Genomic DNA, 21803 nt, shown 5'->3' on the forward strand with positions numbered 1-21803 from the left:
GATAGCCTTTTTTCTATTTCCTCTGTTTTGTGTTTTTTTATTCTTGACCTTTTTTGGTTTCCTTTACTGTTGTGCTGTTAAATAAAATGTCCCTTCCTAGATCACTAGAAAAATGATTAGATTACCAGTCTAGGTGGGCAGGGGAGTAAATAACATTTAATAATTCATTAAAAGAATTACAAATATCTCACTGACGCCAGCCATTGCCACAGAAGTTGCAAATTGATAGTGTTGTCTGCTTTTGAGAATCTGTGTTTCTTTCTTAAATATTCACTTCTTTTGCTCTCACATCCTTGATTTCCAGTGATCTCAAGGTCTCTGTTTCACCACTATCAGAAAAGCAACTCAAACTGATTTCCAAACTTGTTTTTCTTAATACTTACTTTGTGCAAAGTATAAGGTCACAAATATTTTTTCTTTGTGTTCATTTACAATTTGTGACTCCATTTCTACAGGTGACTGAAGCATGAACAGAAAAAAGAAGGTGTCAATTTAGTGAAACACAACGAAAAGGATTATTTCAAGGAAAGTTAAAACATTCTCGAGCACTAGAGAAGAAACACATTCTAAGTGCCAGGAATGGTGCGGATGTTGGAGCAGAAGAAACTGGTGAATGTGAAAGTTGTCAAATCCCTAAAGTAAAAGGACCATAAATGTTTACCAAGTGTCAGTAACTGAGATTAAGGAGAACATTGGCCACAATTGATTTCCATGCCGTGCACTTGAGAAAACTCAGAGGGTTTGGAGACCCAAACCCTCCCCAACAGATCAGTTTCCGTAGACGTGTTGTGATGTGACAGAACCGTCAAAAAGACTAATATCCTTGGTTTACAAGTGCAAGCTTTGTCTCTGTCTCCTGAAGATGAGAGGAGAGAAAAGGTTGTTTAAAAGAAAGTTATTGTAAATACGCTTTCTCAGATGTCGTAACAGCAAAGATGCTGGATTATCATTTCCAATATAGGAAGATTTTCCCCCACCAGCTCTGTCTCTTGAGTTTGATCCGAGTAGTTTCAGAGGCTCCTGTAACTCCAAAGTCGATCATGTACCTGTCTTAGCCATTGAGCAAAAAAGCATATACTGGCACAGAAAGTATAAAAGGGGCCAGTGTTACGCTATTGAGAATTCATAAACCACCCTGGCATGCCCTTATCATCTGTCATTACTTGTATGAACAAACATACCTAACAGGGAAACTCTAAAGCCCAAAGACCTTATCAGTGCTTTTAAAACTCCTAAATCAAATGTGATAAACTAGAATAACTAAATGAGACTAATTAAACTTGAGAGAATTCACCCGGGCATAACTTGGAGAACATGAATCCATGAGGGGCCTCTTAATCAATACAAGGGGCTCCCCAGTGAAAGTTAATAAGACAAGTTAGATTGGTGCCTTTAAAGGTAGGAAAATGATCTCCATGTAAAAACTATAATTAGTTAAATACAAATGTGAAGAAGAGCATCTGCAGCGTAGTTTAGAAGTTAATGCTGAGTGTAACATAAACAAGAACAGACTCCGGAATCAGATTCAGTCTTAAGATGACATGTATCCAGGAACAAACCCAACTTGGAGAAACAAACAACTCGAATAAGAGCAATGACTGTGAGAACAGCTTTAGTCATCAATTCCACCTCACTAAACATGAGAAAACTAGCGCTGGACGAAAACCCTATCAGTGTCCCGAATGCCAGAAAGGCTTCTATCACAAATCCAACCTTACGGTACATGAAAGAACCCACACTGGGCATACACCTTATCAGTGCTCTGAAAGCTGGAAAAGCTTCAGTAACAAATCCAGCCTTACTGTACATGAAAGAACCCACACTGGGCAAAAACCTTATCAGTGCTCTGAATGTCGGAAAGGATTCAGTCAGAGAAGCAGTTTAATTGAACACAAGAGAACTCACACTGGACAAAAACCTTATCAGTGTTCTGAATGCCAGAAAAGCTTCAATCGGAAATCCAACCTTACTAGACATGAAAGGACCCACACTGGGCTCAAACCGTATCAGTGCTCTGAATGCCAAAAAAACTTCAGACATAGATCCAGTTTAATTAATCATGAAAGAACCCACACTGGGCAAAAACCTTATCAGTGCCCTGAATGCCAGAAAAGTTTTTGTGACAAATCCAGTTTAATTCAACATGAGAGAATCCATACGGGGCTCAAACCGTATCAGTGCTCTGAATGCCAAAAAAACTTCAGACATAGATCCAGTTTAATTAATCATGAAAGGACCCACACTGGGCTCAAACCGTATCAGTGCTCTGAATGCCAAAAAGGTTTTTATCAAAAATCCGGTTTAACTCAACATGAGAAAATCCATACGGGGCTCAAACCGTATCACTGCTCTGAATTTATTTTAAATTTATTTATTTATTTTAAAATCTTATATAGCGCGCAGCTACCCTAGGGCATCCCGGCGCTTCAAGACAACATCGGATGGTAAAAGGAAACAGCATCAAGGCGTTATGCTGGAAACAGGAAGGTTTTAAGACCCTTGCGGAAACGCAGTGTGCAGGGCTCAGCTCGGAGTTTTAGGGGAAGCGAGTTCCAGAGCTTTGCCGTGTTAAATGAAAATCTTCTCCCACCAGTGCGGGCCTTTTTGACTCTGGGCACCATCAAGAGATGTTTTGTGTCTGACCGCAACGTTCTGCCAGAAAAGGTTCAATCAGAGATCCAATTTAATTATACACGAGAGAACTCACACTGGACAAAATCCTTATCAGTGCTCTGAATGCTGGAAAAGTTTCAGTACGAAATCTAACCTTACTGTGCATGAAAGAACCCACACTGGGCTTAAACCATATCAGTGCTCTGAATGCTGGAAAAGCTTCAGTAGCAAATCCAATCTCACTTCACATGAAAGAACCCACACTGGGCAAAAACCTTATCAGTGCCCTGAATGCCAGAAAAGCTTCAGTCATAAATCCAGCCTTATTGCATATGAAAGAACCCACACTGGGCAGAAACCGTATCAGTGTTCTGAAAGCCAGAAAAGCTTCTGACTGAAAAAGAATCTCACTAGACATGAAAGAACTCACACTGGGGAAAGACCTTATTAGCTCTCAGAATGCTGGAAACGTTTCTGTCAGAAATCTGGTCTCACTCAACCTGCGAGAACTTACCTGGAAAAAACCTTGTCATTGTTCTAAATGCCAGGGAAGCGTCTGCTGGAGATTCAGTTTCATTCAACAAGAGAGAACACATAACGTGAAAGAAAATGATCCGTGCTCTCACTGTGAAAAAAACTTCAGTTGTAAATGTAACCTTTCTACATAAGAGAGACAATGTGGGAGAATAAAAGGTGCTCACTGTCAACCCAGAGGAGGAGCTTTCAGCATCGCAAAACATTTACATGAAGCAGCCACAAAGACACCGCTCCATTGATTGTCCAACAAACCATCTACTGAGAAAAGCACACAGCGAGGGATGGAAATGCTTGAATTAACCTTATTCTTTTGTAACTATTTGTGGCCTCATTCCATTCAGTGTGTTTTGCTCCCTGAGTGTTTATAAGCAATGACTGACCCACAAAGGCCATTTGATCCTGAATTTTGAGATCACGCCCCTAGGATCTGGAATGCAAGTAACCTTGAACTGTTTCCAGCCTTAATGAGCCTCACCAGGGGGCTGCAGCAGGAGTCCCTTTGTCATAGGTCACTATGGGACCAACGTCTGTTAATGTCTGTGCCACGTAGGGCTGATCATTGAGAAAAGCTAAAGGTGATAGATGGACTGGTAGTTAATCTCTGCAACATCCCGCCTCATCATACTCTAGTCTTTGTGTAACTACAGACAAGTCCAGCCATATGCAAACCACTCTTGGCCCCATCCTAAAGAGTCCTAATGGCTTCTGTTCCAAAAGGACACAGCCTCGTACTACAAAGATCCACACAAGTGGCCTCTTTCCATCTTCTTTTTGTTTCAAATGGAACCTGCTATCCCCTTAACCATGCCTCAGGCCTGCCACGTTCCATGCTTTGACTTTTATCATCAACCTTGAACCATCTCCATAACTTGGAGCTCCGGAGACTTCGCAGCTGTTGTAACTGCTTGAAGTTTCCCGCATTTTGATGGCCGTGGATTCAGGTTCAACTTGCTAGCCCAACTCTACTCTTTGGGAATTTTGCCCTTCAAGCCACTTCTGTGCACCTCGTCATCTTCTGAGACTGATTCAGCCAAAAACCTTGCTTCAAATTCCAGTGATAATCATCACCAGAGACTAAACGTATCTTTGTCCTCTCGAGCATAGCTACCGAAATCAGCTACAATTTTGTAGATCTTCCTGTATGATGCAGTGGAACTGCTTGTTTTTTATTCATTTACCTTTTTGTTTGGTTTTGACAGTGGTTTTGCTAATTAATAATGCTTAAATCACATCCCTCACTTAGATATTGCTTCTGCGTTATTATTAAATATTCTTTTTGATCTAAACTTGGTTTGAATCTTAAAGTTCCTAGTCTATTTTTAATAAACTGTATTGAAATTTGTGACTTCCACTGTTTTTCTTTACCTTCGAGCGCCCCTTAGGCCATTCTGCTCAAGCCACGTTACCAAAAGCATGCTCAGAACACTTTAGTAGAAGACACATTTACCTTTGCTGACCAAAGTTTGGGAAAAGCAAAGCAGGCTGACTCCAGAAAGCACAATAAGGTTACTCTCTTAGGTGGCATCTGCACCAACTGCAGATGCAAAAAGCAAAGATTATGAGAGAAGCTGTTGGGATCTGTGCCCCCAGACTGTGAGACTGAAACCCTCTCAGTCTCAAACAGTTGAAAGAGCTGAAGATGCACCCGTCAGAGATTCATATCTCAGCAACTAAGATTGCCCGCTCCTGTCATACAACACTCACACTGTTACCTGAATCACACTCCCTGTGCAATGTACAAACTTTTACATAAACAAGGTGTGTTATGCTTTGTGAACAGGCTTTCACCCCCCTTTGTATGTAAATGAGTTTCTGTGATCAGACACACCAGGCTCCCATTTCTTCTAGTGCGGATGATAATGTGAGAATTGTAACGAGATCACAAACTAGGGCTGTATTGAGAAATAATCATCTTCCAAGTCACACAATAGTTTGTAGTTCTTTATTACTATTTTAAATGTACATCCACCTAGCATGTTCCAAGGTAGAGTGTAGCTTACGAAGCGCGACTCTCTTGTGGCCCTCTCCCCAGATTAAGTCCATAAGAACAGAAACAGAGTCCAATTTCCTGAAGAAGCGCCGAGGCAGGTAAACTAGAGGGGTCGAGAAGCAGTATAAATGTATTAACAGCCTTTTTGCAACTTCCACTCTACCCATGGGTCGATAGTTGCAGGGAGCCCCAAAACGCAAGGGAGCTGCAAACCTTGGTCATCACCTAAGTTGCCCTGTATACGTTCTTTGTCGGTGTGGTACGTTCATCGCTTAATACCTGAAGATGTCAGGGTGCCACCGCAGTGCTAATTGGGGCAGCACTTCCTGTTCTTAGTTGTTAGTTTGTGCATGGGATATAAGCTAGATTTGGTCCAATTTAGCCTTAGTCTAGAAGCTCTACCAAAATCATCTAGAACATCCATCACCTGTGGTAGATACGAATGGACGCTCCTGAGGTACACAAATGCATCATCAGCATACAGTGATATGTCCTCTCAATTTGGCTCACTCGGTATACTGATTGCTGGGTCCTGTGACCGAAACAGGGCAGCAAATAGATCCATGGCTAGGGCAAAAGTAATCGACAGCGGGCATCTTTGCTGCATGCTTCAAAATAAACTGAGATCTCTGCCTGCCTGAATGCGGGCCAGCGTGTTGGTGTAGAAGAGATTTATCCAGTGCAGTATTTCTGGGCCTAGTTCCATGCACATCAGCACTTTCGTTAAGTAAAACTACTCCAGGGTGTTGAAGGCCTTCTCTATATCTAGTGAGAGTGCTGTGTATGGAGGCAATTCATGAAGATTCTTTTCCATCAGCCGGAGAGGCGCCATAGGTTAAGACATATTTTTCTCCCAGGTACAAAATCATTCTGGTCTTGGTGCCAATGTAGAGAGGCAGGGGAGCAACCTGTTTGCAAGGACCTTCCTGCAAATCTTGTGGTTGGTGTACAGTGGCCAGTAGGAGCGCAGCTCCAGGGGGTCCCTGTTGGGCTTAGGCAGTACCAATATCATAGCCTCCCATAGGGATCCCGGTAATGAGCCCTCCTGCCGGGCCTGTTGGTACATTTGAAGTAGCTTTGGAGAGAGGGTTGCTCTGTAGGTGAAGTAAAAGTCCACCGGGAACCCGTCCATCCCAGAAGTTTTGTTGCACCTGATATAGTCAATCATGAAGCCAATTTCCCCAGTGGTCAGGGTTTCATCTGGTGTATGTCCCTGAAGGGGGTTAAGTCTGGGTATCGACATTCTATTCAAATACTCATCTAATTGGGGCGCTTGCACTCCCAACACAGCCTGGTATACAGACGTCAGGTACTACAGGAAAGCCTGGTTTATATCTGCTTGTACATTCAATATCTCTCCCACCGGGGATCTGCTGGCCTTTCTGGGGGTCTTTGTGGTCAACAACCTTAGTAGCCATGCTAGTATCTGATAGTGTAGTGTTCCTAGTCTGACCACTGCCTCTTTTTACTCCTTTCGGAGAGGGTTGATTGTGTTCTAGTTTCTTGCAGCTACCCCAGATATATTTCCATTGTTCATATTGTTTGTTCAAGGGAGAGGTTCTGGGCTCGCAAGGCATGTTTTACACCGTGCTACATCTTGATGCACAGGCCTTATGTGAGACCCTTAAAGGTATCCCACTCTATCACTGTCGTAGAGGCAGTTCTTTCCTTCGCCTCAAAGATGGCGATATGCTATCACAGAAGACTCTGTCCTGTAGGGCCGGGACATACAGCCTCCTAGTAGGTACTGGTGCATGTCGTCTGCCTCACTGATTCATCATTTTGAGTTGGTTGTGGTCCAAAAGTGTGTGGCCTAGACATTCAGGTCACAAGACCAAGGAAGCCACAGAGGGATTGCATAGGAGCAAGTTGGTTCTGGTGTGCAGTTAGTGTACTACTGAGAACATCGAGTATTCTTGTGTACGAGGATTCATCTGTCACCAGATGTTTCACATCTGGGTAAGCATAAGCCATTCCACAATGCATGGGTCATTCTGATTGCATTCTCATGTTGTGGTGGGGGAAGGATCTATCTAGGGAGGTGTCATGGGCAGAATTGTAGTTCCCACTCCATATACTCGGTGTTGCCAGGGCTTGTATCAAGGGCTTAGATGAAGCACACCTGTCTCAAACTCAACACAGCCAAGATGGAAGTCCTCATTTTTGGGAACAACACCTCACCATGGAATGACTAATGGTGTCCCATGGAGCACGGCACCCGCATCAACATACCATGCCCACAACCTCTGCATTATTCTGGATAGCAAGCTATCCATGAAGAAACAAGTCAATGCAGTCTCATCCACCTGCTGCCACACCCTTTGCAGGCTCCACAAGATCTACAGGTGGCTCCCGGCAAACACCAGAAGGACCATCATGCAAGCTCTCATCACTAGCAGACTGGACACTGGAAACAATCTGCGTAAGAGTCACTGCACGCCTCCAGACGAGACTCCAGACGATACAGATCTCAGTGGCAAGACTCATACTCAACCTCACAAAAGGACCCACGTCACACCCCATCTCAAGAAACTACACTGGCTCCTGATTCAGAAGAGATGGCAGTTCAAGATGATGAGTCATGCCTACATGGCCTTGCACAACGAAGGACCAGCATACATCCGCAAACGTCTGACCTTCCACCAACTGACCAGACACCTTCTATCAGCTTCCCTCTCCCTTGCAGACACCCCACAGATCTGCTGAGCCAACAGCAGAGGACGCCATTGGAACCGCTGCAGCACAGCGCTTACCCAGCACAAGATCCTCGCATCTACCACGGATGGCAACCTTGATGACAACACCGACACTGGCTTTGTAGGGCGTTAGTTCTATCGAAGTTCAAGCCATCATGTAACCCCGTTTCTCAGCCTCCCTTCTGCACATCAAGAGCACCTTTGCTTTCCTTCACTATGTTCAGTCTAAGGCTGTCAACGCAGGGTCCTAGTGGTGTTTCTGGGGTCATATCACCTTGTCCTCTGTCATCAGGGCAAGAGCAGGGCCCGTTCACAGTTCTACTGGAATGTTCTCCAAGGCGAGGGCCAGCTCTCAGTGTAGCAAGGCTCCCCCCTGAAGTGTGGGTGATGGTGTGGGGCTTCTGCAAGATTCCAGTTCCACCATGACCCTGGCTTGTTTGCCTGCTGCTTGCCCATTTGTAGGCTTGCTATAGCACTTGGCGCCCTGCAGTTTCCCCGGTCCACCGCCAGTCATTACCGGACTGTTTGACGTGGAGGGAGACTCCAAGGGACAGCCTACTCTTTCTGGGTGCTTCACTTCCTGCTAGGGTCATTCACAGCCGCCATCTTGGCTAGGTCAGCAGTCTAGTGTCTCCGCTACTAACCAGGCAGGGCACCATAAAGCCAGCAAATGCTGCAAACGCGGAGCGGACGTGCCGTGGGCGCGCCGAAGGCGCGCCAAAGGCAAGCACATCTGCGCCCATCTGCGCCTTGACCGGGCCCAGGGCCTGTCCCCCTGGCTATTTAAAAACAACTCCAAGTATAAAAGCACTATCTTACACTAGACTTCAGCTTATGGATCTAAACAACACTAATTACAATCATTATTGCTCCCCTTTCAGCGAGGATGCACTATTTAATAAGCCACTCTCCATATGCCCAAATTGTATGTTTAATATAGCGCCAACTAGGTCAGCCCTCCTTCCTAGCGCACATATCCCCTCCCTAAACCGAACTTGATGTATTTTGCACTTATAAATGCTCACTCCCTCCCCAAGCATAATCTTGATATACATGAACTTCTGACCAATCAGAATTTGGATTTATTATTCTTGACTGAGACGTGGGGTGACTCCTCCTCTGGTCCTGACTTCTGCGCAGCCACCCCTGAAGGTTACTGCGTATTTAGACAGGACAGAACTTTAAACAAGCATTTGCAATGCAATCAGTCTCGCATTTGATGAGTAGAACTATTGGTATTGTAAATGACAATATCTTTTACCCATATGTTTTGGTTTGGAGTGGAGTGAAAAATGAGAAAAAAAGACAACAAGAAACACTTAAAATGCTTCCTTAACAGGACCTCAGACCCACTTTTAGCATGCACACATCTGGGAGAAATTACGTGCACAGAAGAAGCAACGCATAAGGTACACAGCAACAGACACGTTCGTTCCTAAGCACCTCACCATTTCCCTCTCACCGCTACTAAAAAGATATTGTAATTGGATTTATATAGCGCTTACTACCCCTTACGAGGTGTTGAAGCAAAATACGGCGCATAGTATGTGACTCCGGAACCCAATAAGGGTCTCCTACACCGACTCCAACTTGTGCAGAATGCTGCTGCCAGGCTGGTGATGGGCCTTCCTAAATTCCACTCTGTTGCGGCTACCATCAAGAGCCTTCCTTGGCTTCCTTTGGGTCGGAGAATTGAGTTTAAAGCCCTGTGTTTGGTGCACAAGGTCTTTTACAATATGTGATCAGAAGGCATTAAAAAACTGTTTCGGAGATATGTCCCTGGTAAGCAGTTAAGATCTTCCAGCAATAATTTGGTGACTGTGCCTAGATTCAGGAAATCTAGATGGGGGGGAGGGCCTTTTCGCTGGCTGTGGACAATTTTTTGAACTCCCTTCCTCTTTCAATTTCGATTCTGGAAACTCATTCCTCATTCCGTAAGGCCTTGAAGACCTGGCGCTTTACAAATACGAATCTGTAAACCCTGTATCTATGGACACCCCTGATCATGATCCCGATCCGCAGCGCTTTGATGCCCCTGGGCTAAGTTCGATCCTTCTGTCTGTTCTATCGGCATCTTTCATCTCTGGATCTGACTTTCATCTCTTTACGTCCTCCCATCCTGCCCTTTTCTGTCTTGTCTACTACAAGCAAAAGACACAGTACATGTGTGTGGACACACATGCACACAGGGTTTGCTTTAGAGTGGTGCGACCGGTGGAGCCACACCTGGTGCTGACCTTGGGGCACTGTGTTTAGAAGTAACTTATATGTTTACAAGCATCTGCCGCAGAGTTTCCTGTGTTGGACCCCTGTGGTGAAAGTGGAAGATAGCCTTTTTTCTCTTTCCTTTGTTTTGTGTTTTTCTTTTCTTGACCCTTTTTGGTTTCCTTTACTGTTGTGCCGTTAAATAAAATGTCCCTACCTAGATTACTGGAAAAAGGATTAGATTAACAGTCTAGGTGGGCAGGGGACTAAATAACATCTAATAATTCATAGAAAGAATTACAAATATCTCACTATGACGCCAGCCGTTGCCACAGAACTTGCAAATTGATAGTGGTGGCTGCTTCTGAGAATCTGTGTTTCTTTCTTAAATATTCACTTCTTTTGCTCTCACATCCTTGATTTCCAGTGATTCCAATGTCTCTGTTTCACCACTATCAGAAATGCAACTCAAACTGATTTCCAAACTTGTTTTTGTTAATACTTTCTTTGTGCAAAGTATAAGGTTACAAATATTTTTTCTTTGTGTTCATTTACAATTTTGACTCCATTTCTACAGGTGACAGAAGCATGAACAGAAAAAAGAAGGTGTAAATTTAGTGAAACGCAATGAAAAGGATTATTTCAAGGAAAGTTAAAACATTCTCGAGCTCTTGAGAAGAAACACATTCTATGTGCCAGGAATGTTGAGGATGTTGGAGCGGAAGAAGCTGGTGAATGTGAAAGTTGTCAAATCCCTAAAGTAAAAGGACCATAAATGTTTACCAAGTGTCAGTAACTGAGATTAAGGAGAACAATTTCCACAACTGATCCCCACGCAGTGCACTTGAGAAAACTCAGAGGATGTAAATTCTGTTTGATGGTTTATGAGAAATGCTTTGGAGACCGAAACCCTCCCCAACAGATCAGTTTCCGTAGACGTGTTGTGATGTGACAGAACCGCCAAAAAGACTAATATCCTCGGTTTACAAGTGCAAGCTTTTGTCCCGTCTCCTGGAGATAAGAGGAAAGAAAAGATTGTTTAAAAGAAAGTCATTGTAAATACGCTTTCTCAGATGTCATTACAGCAAAGAGGCTGGATTATCATTTCCAATATAGGAAGATTTTCCTCCACAAACTCTGTCTCTTGGGTTGATCCGAGTGGTTTCAAAGTGTCCTGTACCTCCAAAGTGGATCATGTACCGGTCTTAGCCATTGAGCAAAAAAGCATGTACTGGCACAGAAAGTAGAAAAGGGGCCAGTGTTACGCTATTGATAATTCATAAACCACCCTGGCATGCCCTAATCATCTGTCATTACTTGTATGAACAAACATACCTTACAGGCAAACACTAAAGCCCAAATACCTTATCAGTGCTTTTAAAACTTCTAAATCAAATGTGATGAAGTAGGATCACTAAATGAGACTAATTAAACAAGAGAAACTTCACCCGGGCATAACTTGGAGAAAATGAATCCATGAGAGGCCTCGTAATCAATACAAGGGGCTCCTCAGTGAAAGTTAATAAGACAAGTTAGATCGGTGCCTTTAAAGGTAGGAAAATGATCTCCAGGTAAAAACTATCATTAGTTAAACACATATGTTAAGAAGAGCATCTGAAATGTATTTTAGAAGTTAATGCTGCGTTGTAACATAAACAAGTACACAATCAGAAATCAGATTCAGTCTTAAGATGGCATGTATCCAGGAACAAACCCAACTTGGAGAAACAAACAACTCGAATAAGAGCAATGAATGTGAGAATAGCTTTAGTCATCAATCCCACCTCACTAAACATGAGAAAACTAGCACTGGACGAAAACCCTATCAGTGTCCAGAATGCAGGAAAGGCTTCAATCACAAATCCAGCCTTACTGTACATGAAAGAACCCACACTGGGCATAAACCGTATCAGTGTTCTGAAAGCCAGAAAAGCTTCAGACTGAAAAACACTCTCATTCGCCATGAGAGAACTCACACTGGGCAAAAACCCTATCAGTGTCCCGAATGCCAGAAAGGCTTCAATCACAAATCCAACCTTATAGTACATGAAAGAACCCACACTGGGCTTAAACCGTATCAGTGCTCTGAATGCTGTAAAAGCTTCAGTAGCAAATCCTATCTCACTTTACATGAAAGAACCCACACTGGACAAAAACCTTATCAGTGCTCTGAATGTTGTAAAAGCTTCAGTCAGAAATCCAGCCTTACTAAACATGAAAGAACCCACACTGGACAAAAACCATATCAGTGCTCCATGTGCCAAAGAAGCTTCAGTTTTAGTAGCAGTCTGATTCAACATCAGGTAACTCACACTGGACAAAAACCTTATCAGTGCTCTGAATGCTTTAAAAGCTTTAGTAACAAATCCAATCTCACTTTACATGAAAGAACCCACACTGGACAAAAACCTTATCAATGCTCTGAATGCTGTAAAAGCTTCAGTCAGAAATCCAGCCTTACTGTACATAAAATGACCCACACTGGGTATAAACTGTATCAGTGCTCTGAATGCTGTAAAAACTTCAGTAGTAAATCAGCTCTCTCTCAACACGAGAGAGCTCATACTGGACAAAAAAAGTATCAGTGCTCTGAATGCTGGAAAAGCTTCAGTCAGAAAGACACCCTTACTAAACATGAAAGGACGCACACTGGACATAAACCGTATCAGTGCTCTGAATGCCAAAAAGGTTTCTATCAAAAATCCGGTTTAAATCTACATCAGAGAATCCATACTGGGCTTAAACCGTATCAGTGCTCTGAATGCCAGAAAAGCTTCAGACTGAAAAAGACTCTCACTCACCATGAGAGAACTCACACGGGCCACAAACCTTATCAGTGCTCTGAATGCTCGAAAAGCTTCAGTCAGAAATCCAACCTTACTGTGCATCAAAGGACCCACACTGGGCATAAACCGTATCAGTGCTCTGAATGCACAAAAACATTCTATAAGAGATTGAGTTTAATTGAACATGAGAGAACCCACACTGGGCTCAAACCCTATCAGTGCTCTGAATGCCACAAAAGCTTCAGATTGAAAATAAATCTCACTAGACATGAAAGAACCCACACTGGACAAAAACCGTATCAGTGCTCTGAATGCCGGAAAGGATTCAGTTGGAAATCCAACCTTACTGTGCATGAAAGAACCCACACTGGGTATAAACCGTATCAGTGCTCTGAATGCCAGAAAAGCTTCAGTTATAAAATAACACTCACTAGACATGAGAGAACTCACACTAGGGATAAACCTTATTAGCTCTCTGAATGCTGGAAAAGTTTCAGCCGGAAATCTGGTCTCACTCAACCTGTGACAACTTACCTGGAAGAAACCTTGTCATTTTTCTAAATGCCAGAGAAGCGACAACGTGAAAGAAAATGATCTGTGCTCTCAATGTGACAAAAACTTCAGTTGTAAATTTAACATTTCTACGTAAGAGAGGCAATGTGGGGAGAATAAAAGGTGCTCACAGTCAACCCCGAGGAGGAGCTTTCAGCATCGCTAAACATTTACATGACGCAGCCCCAAAGACATCACTCCATTGATTGTCCAACAAACTGTACTGAGAAAAGCACACAGCGAGGGATGGAAATGCTTGAATTAACCTCATTCCTTTGTTACTATTTGTGGCCTCATTCCATTCAGCGTGTTTTGCTCCCTGAGTGTTAATAAGCCATGGCTCCAACACACAAAGTCCATTAAATCCTGAACTTTGAGGCCACGCTGTTATATTCAGGAATGCATGTAACCTCAAATTGTTTCCAGCCTTAGTGAGCCTCACCAGGGGGCTGCAGCAGGCGTTTGTTTATTGTTTAGTTTCCGTCTTTTCATTTTTGTATATTATATATTTTCATATATGGTGTTTTTGCGTGAGGTGATTATTATTGTCCTCATTTCAAGTATGTTATGCTTTGTATGTTTCTCCCATGGGCCGCTGTTTCTGTATAGTTCATGCAATTTTTAACATGTTTTTAAGTATTTATCTTTATTTAGCCTTCTGATATCAATAAAATGTGAAATTACATTATGTGGTAATGTTTTATTATCTGCAGGACAATTGATTATTGTGTGGAGTAGTTACCCATAATATTTATTCATTGGAGGAAGTTTTTGTTCTTTAACATTTAGGCTGCAGCAGGAGTCCCTGTGCCGTAGGTCTCTATGGGACCAACATCTGTTCATGTCTGTACCACGTAGGGCTGATCATTGAGAAAAACTAAAGGTGATGGATGTACTGGTAGTTAATCTCGGCAACATCCCGCCACATCATTCTCTAGTCTTTGTGTAACTACAGACAAGGTCAGCCATATGGAAACCATTCTTGGCCCCATCCTAAATAGTCCTAATTACTTCTGTTCCAAGAGGACACAGCCTCATATTACAAAGATCCACATGAGTGGCCTCTTTCCATCTTCTTTTTGTTTCAAATGGATCCTGCAATCCCCTTAACCATGCCTCAGGCCTGCCACGTTCCATGCTTTGGCTCTTTTCTCATCTTCAACCATGAACCATCTCCATAACTTGGAAGCTCCAAAGACTTCGCAGCTGTTGTAACTGCTCGAAATTTCAAACATTTTGATGGCCGTGGATTCAGGTTCACTTTGATGACCCAACTCTACTCTGTGGGAATTTTGCACTTCAAGCCACTTCTGTGCAGCTCGTCACCTTCTGAGACTGATTCAGCCAAAAACCTCACATCAAATTCCAGTGCTAATCCTCACTAGAAACTAAACTTATCTTTGTCCTCTCGAGCATAGCTACCGAAGTCAGCTACAATTTTGTAGGTGACTTAATGATTGATTCAGTGGAACTGCTTGTTTTTTATTCATTTACCTTTTTGTTTGGTTTTGACAGTTGTTTTTGCTAATTAATAATCCTTAAATCACAGCCCACCTTTAGATTTTGCTTCTGAATAATTATTGAATATTCTATTTGATCTAAACTTGGTTTGAATCTTTAAGTTCCTTGTCTATTTTTAATAAACTGTATTGAAATGTGTGACTTCCACTGTTTTGCTTTACCTTCGAGCGCCCCTTAGGCCATACTGCTCAAGCCACATTACCAAAAGCGAGCTAAGAACACTTTAGTAGAAGACCTATTTACCTTTGCTGACCAAAGTTTGGATAAAGCAAAGCAGGCTGACTCCAAAAAGCACACTAAGGTTACTCTTTTAGGTGGCATCTGCACCACCTGTAGATGCAAAAAGCAAAGATTATGAGGGAAGCTGTTGGTATCTGTGCCCCCAGAATTTGAGACTGCCACCCTCTCTCAAACAGTTGAAATAGCTAAAGATCCACCCGTCAGAGATTCATGTCTCAGCAACTAAGACTGCTTGCTCCTCCCATACAACACTCACACTGTTACCTGAATCACACTCCCTGTGCAATGTACAAACTTTTACATAAACAAGTTGTGTTATGCTTTGTGAACAGGCTTTCACCCCCCTTTGTATGTAAATGAGTTTCTGTGATCAGACACACCAGGCTCCCATTTCTTCTAGTGCGGATGATAATGTGAGAACTGTAACGAGATCACAAACAAGGGCTATATTGAGAAATAATCGTCTTCCAAGTCACACAGTAGTTTGTAGTTCTTTATTAGTCTTTTATATGTACATCCCCCTATCCCGTTCCAAGGTAGGGTAAAGTTTGCGAAGCACGACTCTCTTGTGGCCCGCTCCCCTGATTAAGTCCATAAGAACAGAAACAGAGTCCAATTTCCTGAAGAAGCGGCGGGTGGGTAAACTGGGGGGGTCGAGAAGCAGTATAAATGTATTAACAGCATTTTTGCAACTGCCACTCTATCCATGGGTCGATAGTGGCAGCGAGCCCCAAAACGACAAGGAGCTGCAAACATTGGACATCACCTAAGTTGCCCTGTATTGTCTGTGTGGTACATTCACCCCTAAATACCTATATCACCTGCGGTAGATACGCATGCACTTACCTGAGTTACACAAATGCGTAATCAGCATACAGTGTTATGACCTCTCAATTTGGCTCACTCGTTATACCGACTGCTGGGTCCTGCAAACAAAACAGTCCATGGCTAGAGTGAAAGTAATCGACAGCGGGCATGTTTGCCACATCCTTCTAAAGAAACTGAGATCTCTACCTGTCCAGATGCGGGACAGCGGGTTGGTGTAGAGGAGATTATTCCAGTGCAGTATTTCTGCTCCTTGTTTCATGCACATCACCGTTTTCGTTAAGTAAAACTACCCAAGGGTGTCGAAGGTCTTCTCTATATCTAGGCCTTCTCTTTATCTAGTGAGAGTGCTGTTTATGGAGGCAATTCATGAAGATTCTCCTCCATCAGCCGCAGAGGCGTCATAGGTTTAGACACGTTTTTTTCCCAGGTACGAAACCATTCTGATCTTGGTGCCAATGTAGAGAGGCAGGGGAGCAACCTGTTTGCAAGGACCTTCCTGCGAATCTTGTTGTCGGTGTACCATGGCCAGTAGGAGCATAGCTCCAGGGGGTCCCTGTTGGTCTTAGGCAGGACAAATCTCATAGCCTCCCATAGGGATCCCGGCAATGTGCCCTCTTCCGGGCCTGTTGGTACATTTGGAGTAGCTTTGGAGAGAGGGTTGCTCTGTAGGTGAAGTAAAAGTCCACCGGGAACCCGTCCATCCCAGGAGTTTTGTTGCACGTGATATAGTCAATCATGAAGCCAATTTCCTCAGTGGTCAGGGTTTCGTCTGGTGTATGTCCCTGAAGGGGGTTTAGTCTGGGGGTCGACAGTCTATTCAAATACTCATCTAATTGGGGAGCTTGCACTCCCAACACAGCCTGGTACACAGACGTCTGGTACTACAGGAAAGCCTGGTTTATATCTGCTTGCACAATCAATATCTCTCCCACCGGGGATCTGCTGGCCTTTCTGGGTGTCTTTGGGGTCAACGGCCTTAGGAGCCATGCTAGTATCTGATCGTGTAGTGTTCCTAGTCTGACCACCGCCTCTCTTGACTCCTTTCAGAGAGGGTTGATTGTGTTCTAGTTTCATGCAGGTACCCCAGATATATTTCCGTTGTTTGTATCGGTCGTTCAAGGGAGAGGTTCTGGGCTTGCAAGGCATGTTTTACACCGTGCTACATCTTGATACACAGGCCTTGTGTGACACCCTTAAAGGTGTGCCACTCTATCACAGTCGTAGAGACCGTCCCTTCATTCTCCTCAAAGATGGCAATATGTGTACCTTGAGTATCACAGAAGACTCTGTCCTCTAGGGCCGGGGCATACAGCCTCCTAGTAGGTACTGGTGCATGTCGTCTGCCCCACTGAATATTCAGTTTGAGGTGGTTGTGGTACAAAAGTGTGTGGCCTAGACATTCAGGTCACAAGACCAAGGAAGCCACAGAGGGATTGTATAGGAGCAAGCCGATTCTGGTGTGCAGTTAGTGTGCTGGTGAGAACGAGTATTCTCGTGTACGAGGATTTATCTGTCACCAGATGTTTCACATCTGGGTAAGCATAAGCCAGAATGAATGGTGGGTGGGAGGAGCACTCGGGTTTTTTTTCAAAAGTTCTACCAATAATACTGGAAAGTTTTTTATGTTTTTCTCTCAGCGTGCTGCTAAGGTAGCACGTTTGTCTTGTCCGTGCCTGCACTGGAAACTTATCTTAAGTGTCTGAGACACTTAACCTCAGCGCACTGTCGCTCTGCGCGGTTGTAATACAAAACACTCCGCCTCAATTTTTACTCAATAAACACAGTTGTTTGTTTTCAAAATATACACTTTATCGTAAATTAAACCACAAATGATTAAGTAACTTTTCCTCAGTTACATAATGCTTTCATTCAAAAATTATACAATATCAGGAAATTCACATTGTTACATTTTTCAACAATGACAATAGATGACTTTATCTTGGTGCCCAATGCATTTCAAGCTCAAACGAGCTCTTCCTCAGGGGCCTGTAAAATGAATTATGCGTATAAGTTACTCTGTGTGTCATTAATGGAACAAGAAACAAAACATCACTATGTACAAGGTGTCCAAAACGTCATTGAAAACGTGCTTTGCAGAGTTAAAACACACATCGCCATCACCCCAGTGAATGCACCTCACTGTGCCAAAAATAACCCAAAATCACGGAAAAACAAACTTACTATGCCGTAGTCACCTTTGTCTTCAATCTAAACCCTAAAAAAGTGTGGAAAACATATGAAAACCCATGTAGAAAGCTGCTCTCGACTATCAAAGGGTCCAAGAAACTAACTGGCCGGTCGCACAGTTCTCTCTTACCTTGTGATGAACACTGAGTGCCAAAAACATGGGGTTCTGCTCTTGCGGAGGTGTAAACTGATCTGCAAAAACAAACCAGGACACTTAACCCTGGGTTCAAAGACCTCATCGCCGCTTGGTGTCTGCATGGACGAATTATTTAAAGGCCCCTTACCAAATTCTGAAGATCTGTGCTTCAAACTTCTACTCCACTACTCAGCGATGCTCTGTAACGGCTACACAATGTACCGACACGCTGTGTGGAATGCACCGCGGTCTTCCTCAATACAAAGCGTGATAGCTAGGGGTATGAACACTGAAAACGGACTCAACTAACCAGCTGAAGATCACTGAAATACGGGCGCCATGTTCGAAGGATCAAAAGCGACTCCATACTCACACGAAAATGCCTCAAAGTGGAAAATAAAATAAATATAAATGAAATAAACCCTAAAAAAGGAGGAGTGTGTGTTTTTAATAAAACTCCTACTATGCATCATTTTCTTGCTGTTATACAATAGTCATGACATTCTACACATAAAAGCAGACATCAAGCTGAAACAGACTACAGGGTGAAAAGACTCATATGAAACATGATAAATCAATTTTTTCATTTAACCCTTTAGGTTCCTCAGTGGCCAAAAATGTAATCCAATGTATTTCTCTTTGGAGGAGGGATCTGGTCAGATCAACCCCCTCGTAAACTTTCACTACTTCAAGAATGGAGAACCTGATCTGAGCTATGCCATGGTTATTGTCATTCCAATGTTTTGCCAGATTGCTTTTTACATTTTTATTTCTTATTGTGCTTTTGTGTTCAGTTATTCTCGTTTTGAGTTTTCTCTCCGTCTTACCAACGTAAATTTTCCCGCAGGGACACTTGATGTAATAAATCAAATTTTTTGAATTACAGTCTCCATTGTAGTGCAGCTCCATAGCTTTCCCAGTTTGTGGATGATGTAAAGTTTTCCCTGTGATCACATTGGAACAATGAACACAATGCTCACATTTCTTCATCCCTCTATTGGACACTTCTGTGTCTCTTATCGGAGTCAACAACAGTTCTTTAAGGTTCTTCGACCTTGTGTATGCAAATATTGGTTTGTTGTTGAAAATTCCATTGAAATCATCTTCGTTGCTCAAAAGATCCCAATGTTTATTGATAATTGTTTTCAGTTTTTGAGATGAAGTTGAAAAAATCTTTCAGTATACGACAGATCTGTGCTTAAAGGGCTTCAAGAAAATCAGAGTATCTTGATACAGAAAGCCGATAAAGGGGGCGCCATAATAGTGATGGACAAAACCATGTACAACCGAAAGGTGGAAGAACATGTGGCTGACACTTCCATTTATTTTGAGTTGGACAAAGATCCTATTGAAGATCTACAAACTGCACTCAATGATATCTTGACAAAAGCCCTTGAATTAGGGCATATCTCTGCGAAGACCAAACTATTTCTGACAGTACAATTCCCAAGAAGACCACGTCTTTATATGCTCCCCAAGGTGCATAAAAATCTACTGGATCCGCCCATGCGTCCCATAGTCACCGGATGTGGGACAGTATTTGAACCATTGGGTCAATACATCGACAAATTCCTACAGTCTTTTGTACAAAAATGGCCGTCGTGCATTAAGGACACCAATGATTTCTTACTGACATTAAAGGAGACTTAAATACCATGTTCTATTCTCGTGTGTACCATCGACGTGAAGTCGTTGTACACCTCTATCCCTCATCAAGCAGGAATGGAGGCCGTGGAATGGGCTCTGCTTCAACAACCGTCTGTAAAGGCTGAAAAAGTTTTTATTTTGGAACTATTACATTTTTGTTTGTATCATAGTTATTTTCAATGGTCATCAAAGTTTTATCTTCAACAGAACGGCACGTCCATGGGATTTGCTGGGGCCCCGGCATATGCTAACACCTTCATGGCCAAATTTGAAGCCGACCATATCTACACGAACACTGTTTGGAACGAACATGCAATTCTATATCGTAGATTTATAGACGATATATTTGTACTATGGTCTGGAACAAAGGAGAGTCTAGACTTTGAAATTGCCAGACTGAATCACTGTGTAGACAACATTGAATTCACCCATGCAATCAGCGACAAAGAACTGCCATTCTTAGATGTTCTGATTAATATTGAGGACACACAGATAAAAACGAAAGTGTTCAGAAAAGAGACTGATGTGAATAATTCATTGTTATTTAACAGTTTTCACCCTCAGAACCTAAAGAATAACTTACCAGTATCGCAATACATGCGGATCAAAAGGATCTGCTCTCAAGAGGTAGATCTGAAAGAGAACCTCAGAACCCAACACCAACGTTACAAAGAACGAGGTTATCCTGATGAAATTTTGCTAAAAGCAGAAAAAAGGGTAGATGCAAATAGTAGGGAGAATCTACTAACCCAGAAACCAAAAAAAACCACGGACAGGCACGTGTTTGTATCCAAGTTTTCAACTTCATCTCAAAAACTGAAAACAATTATCAATAAACATTGGGATCTTTTGAGCAACAAAGATGATTTCAATGGAATTTTCAATAACAAACCAATATTTGCACACACAAGGTCGAAGAACCTTAAAGAACTGTTGTTGACCCCGATAAGAGACACAGAAGTGTCCAATAGAGGGATGAAGAAATGTGAGCATTGTGTTCATTGTTCCAATGTGATCACAGGGAAAACTTTACATCATCCACAAACTGGGAAAGCTATGGAGCTGCACTACAATGGAGACTGTAATTCAAAAAATTTGATTTATTACATCAAGTGTCCCTGCGGGAAAATTTACGTTGGTAAGACGGAGAGAAAACTCAAAACGAGAATAACTGAACACAAAAGCACAATAAGAAATAAAAATGTAAAAAGCAATCTGGCAAAACATTGGAATGACAATAACCATGGCATAGCTCAGATCAGGTTCTCCATTCTTGAAGTAGTGAAAGTTTACGAGGGGGTTGATCTGACCAGATCCCTCCTCCAAAGAGAAATACATTGGATTAAATTTTTGGCCACTCAGGAACCTAAAGGGTTAACTGAAAAAATTGATTTATCATGTTTCATATGAGTCTTTTCACCCTGTAGTCTGTTTCAGCTTGATGTCTGCTTTTATGTGTAGAATGTCATGACTAATGTATAACAGCAAGAAAATGATGCATAGTAGGAGTTTTATTAAAAACACACACTCTTCCTTTTTTAGGGTTTATTTCATTTATATTTATTTTATTTTCCACTTTGAGGCATTTTCGTGTGAGTATGGAGTCGCTTTTGATCCTTCGAACATGGCGCCCGTATTTCAGTGATCTTCAGCTGGTTAGTTGAGTCCGTTTTCAGTGTTCATACCCCTAGCTATCACGCTTTGTATTGAGGAAGACCGCGGTGCGTTCCACACAGCGTGTCGGTACATTGTGTAGCCGTTACAGAGCATCGCTGAGGAGTGGAGTAGAAGTTTGAAGCACAGATCTTCAGAATTTGGTAAGGGGCCTTTAAATAATTCGTCCATGCAGACACCAAGCGGCGATG

General features: G+C 42.6%; 1 protein-coding gene across 1 annotated transcript; it reads left to right on the top strand.

Annotated features, from left to right (window-relative positions):
- Positions 1-579: 579 nt before the first annotated feature.
- On the top strand, positions 580-13251 carry LOC144804850 (uncharacterized). Its single transcript, XM_078671931.1, is given in 6 exon segments — positions 580-638; positions 1506-1639; positions 1724-2355; positions 2654-3051; positions 11858-13211; positions 13213-13251. Coding segments are annotated over 6 exon segments (2616 nt in total).
- The last annotated feature ends 8552 nt before the right edge of the window (positions 13252-21803 follow it).

The sequence above is a fragment of the Lissotriton helveticus genome, chromosome 1_2 (genome assembly GCF_964261635.1).
Source record: "Lissotriton helveticus chromosome 1_2, aLisHel1.1, whole genome shotgun sequence".
In the NCBI taxonomy this organism is placed as follows: Eukaryota; Metazoa; Chordata; class Amphibia; order Caudata; family Salamandridae; genus Lissotriton; species Lissotriton helveticus.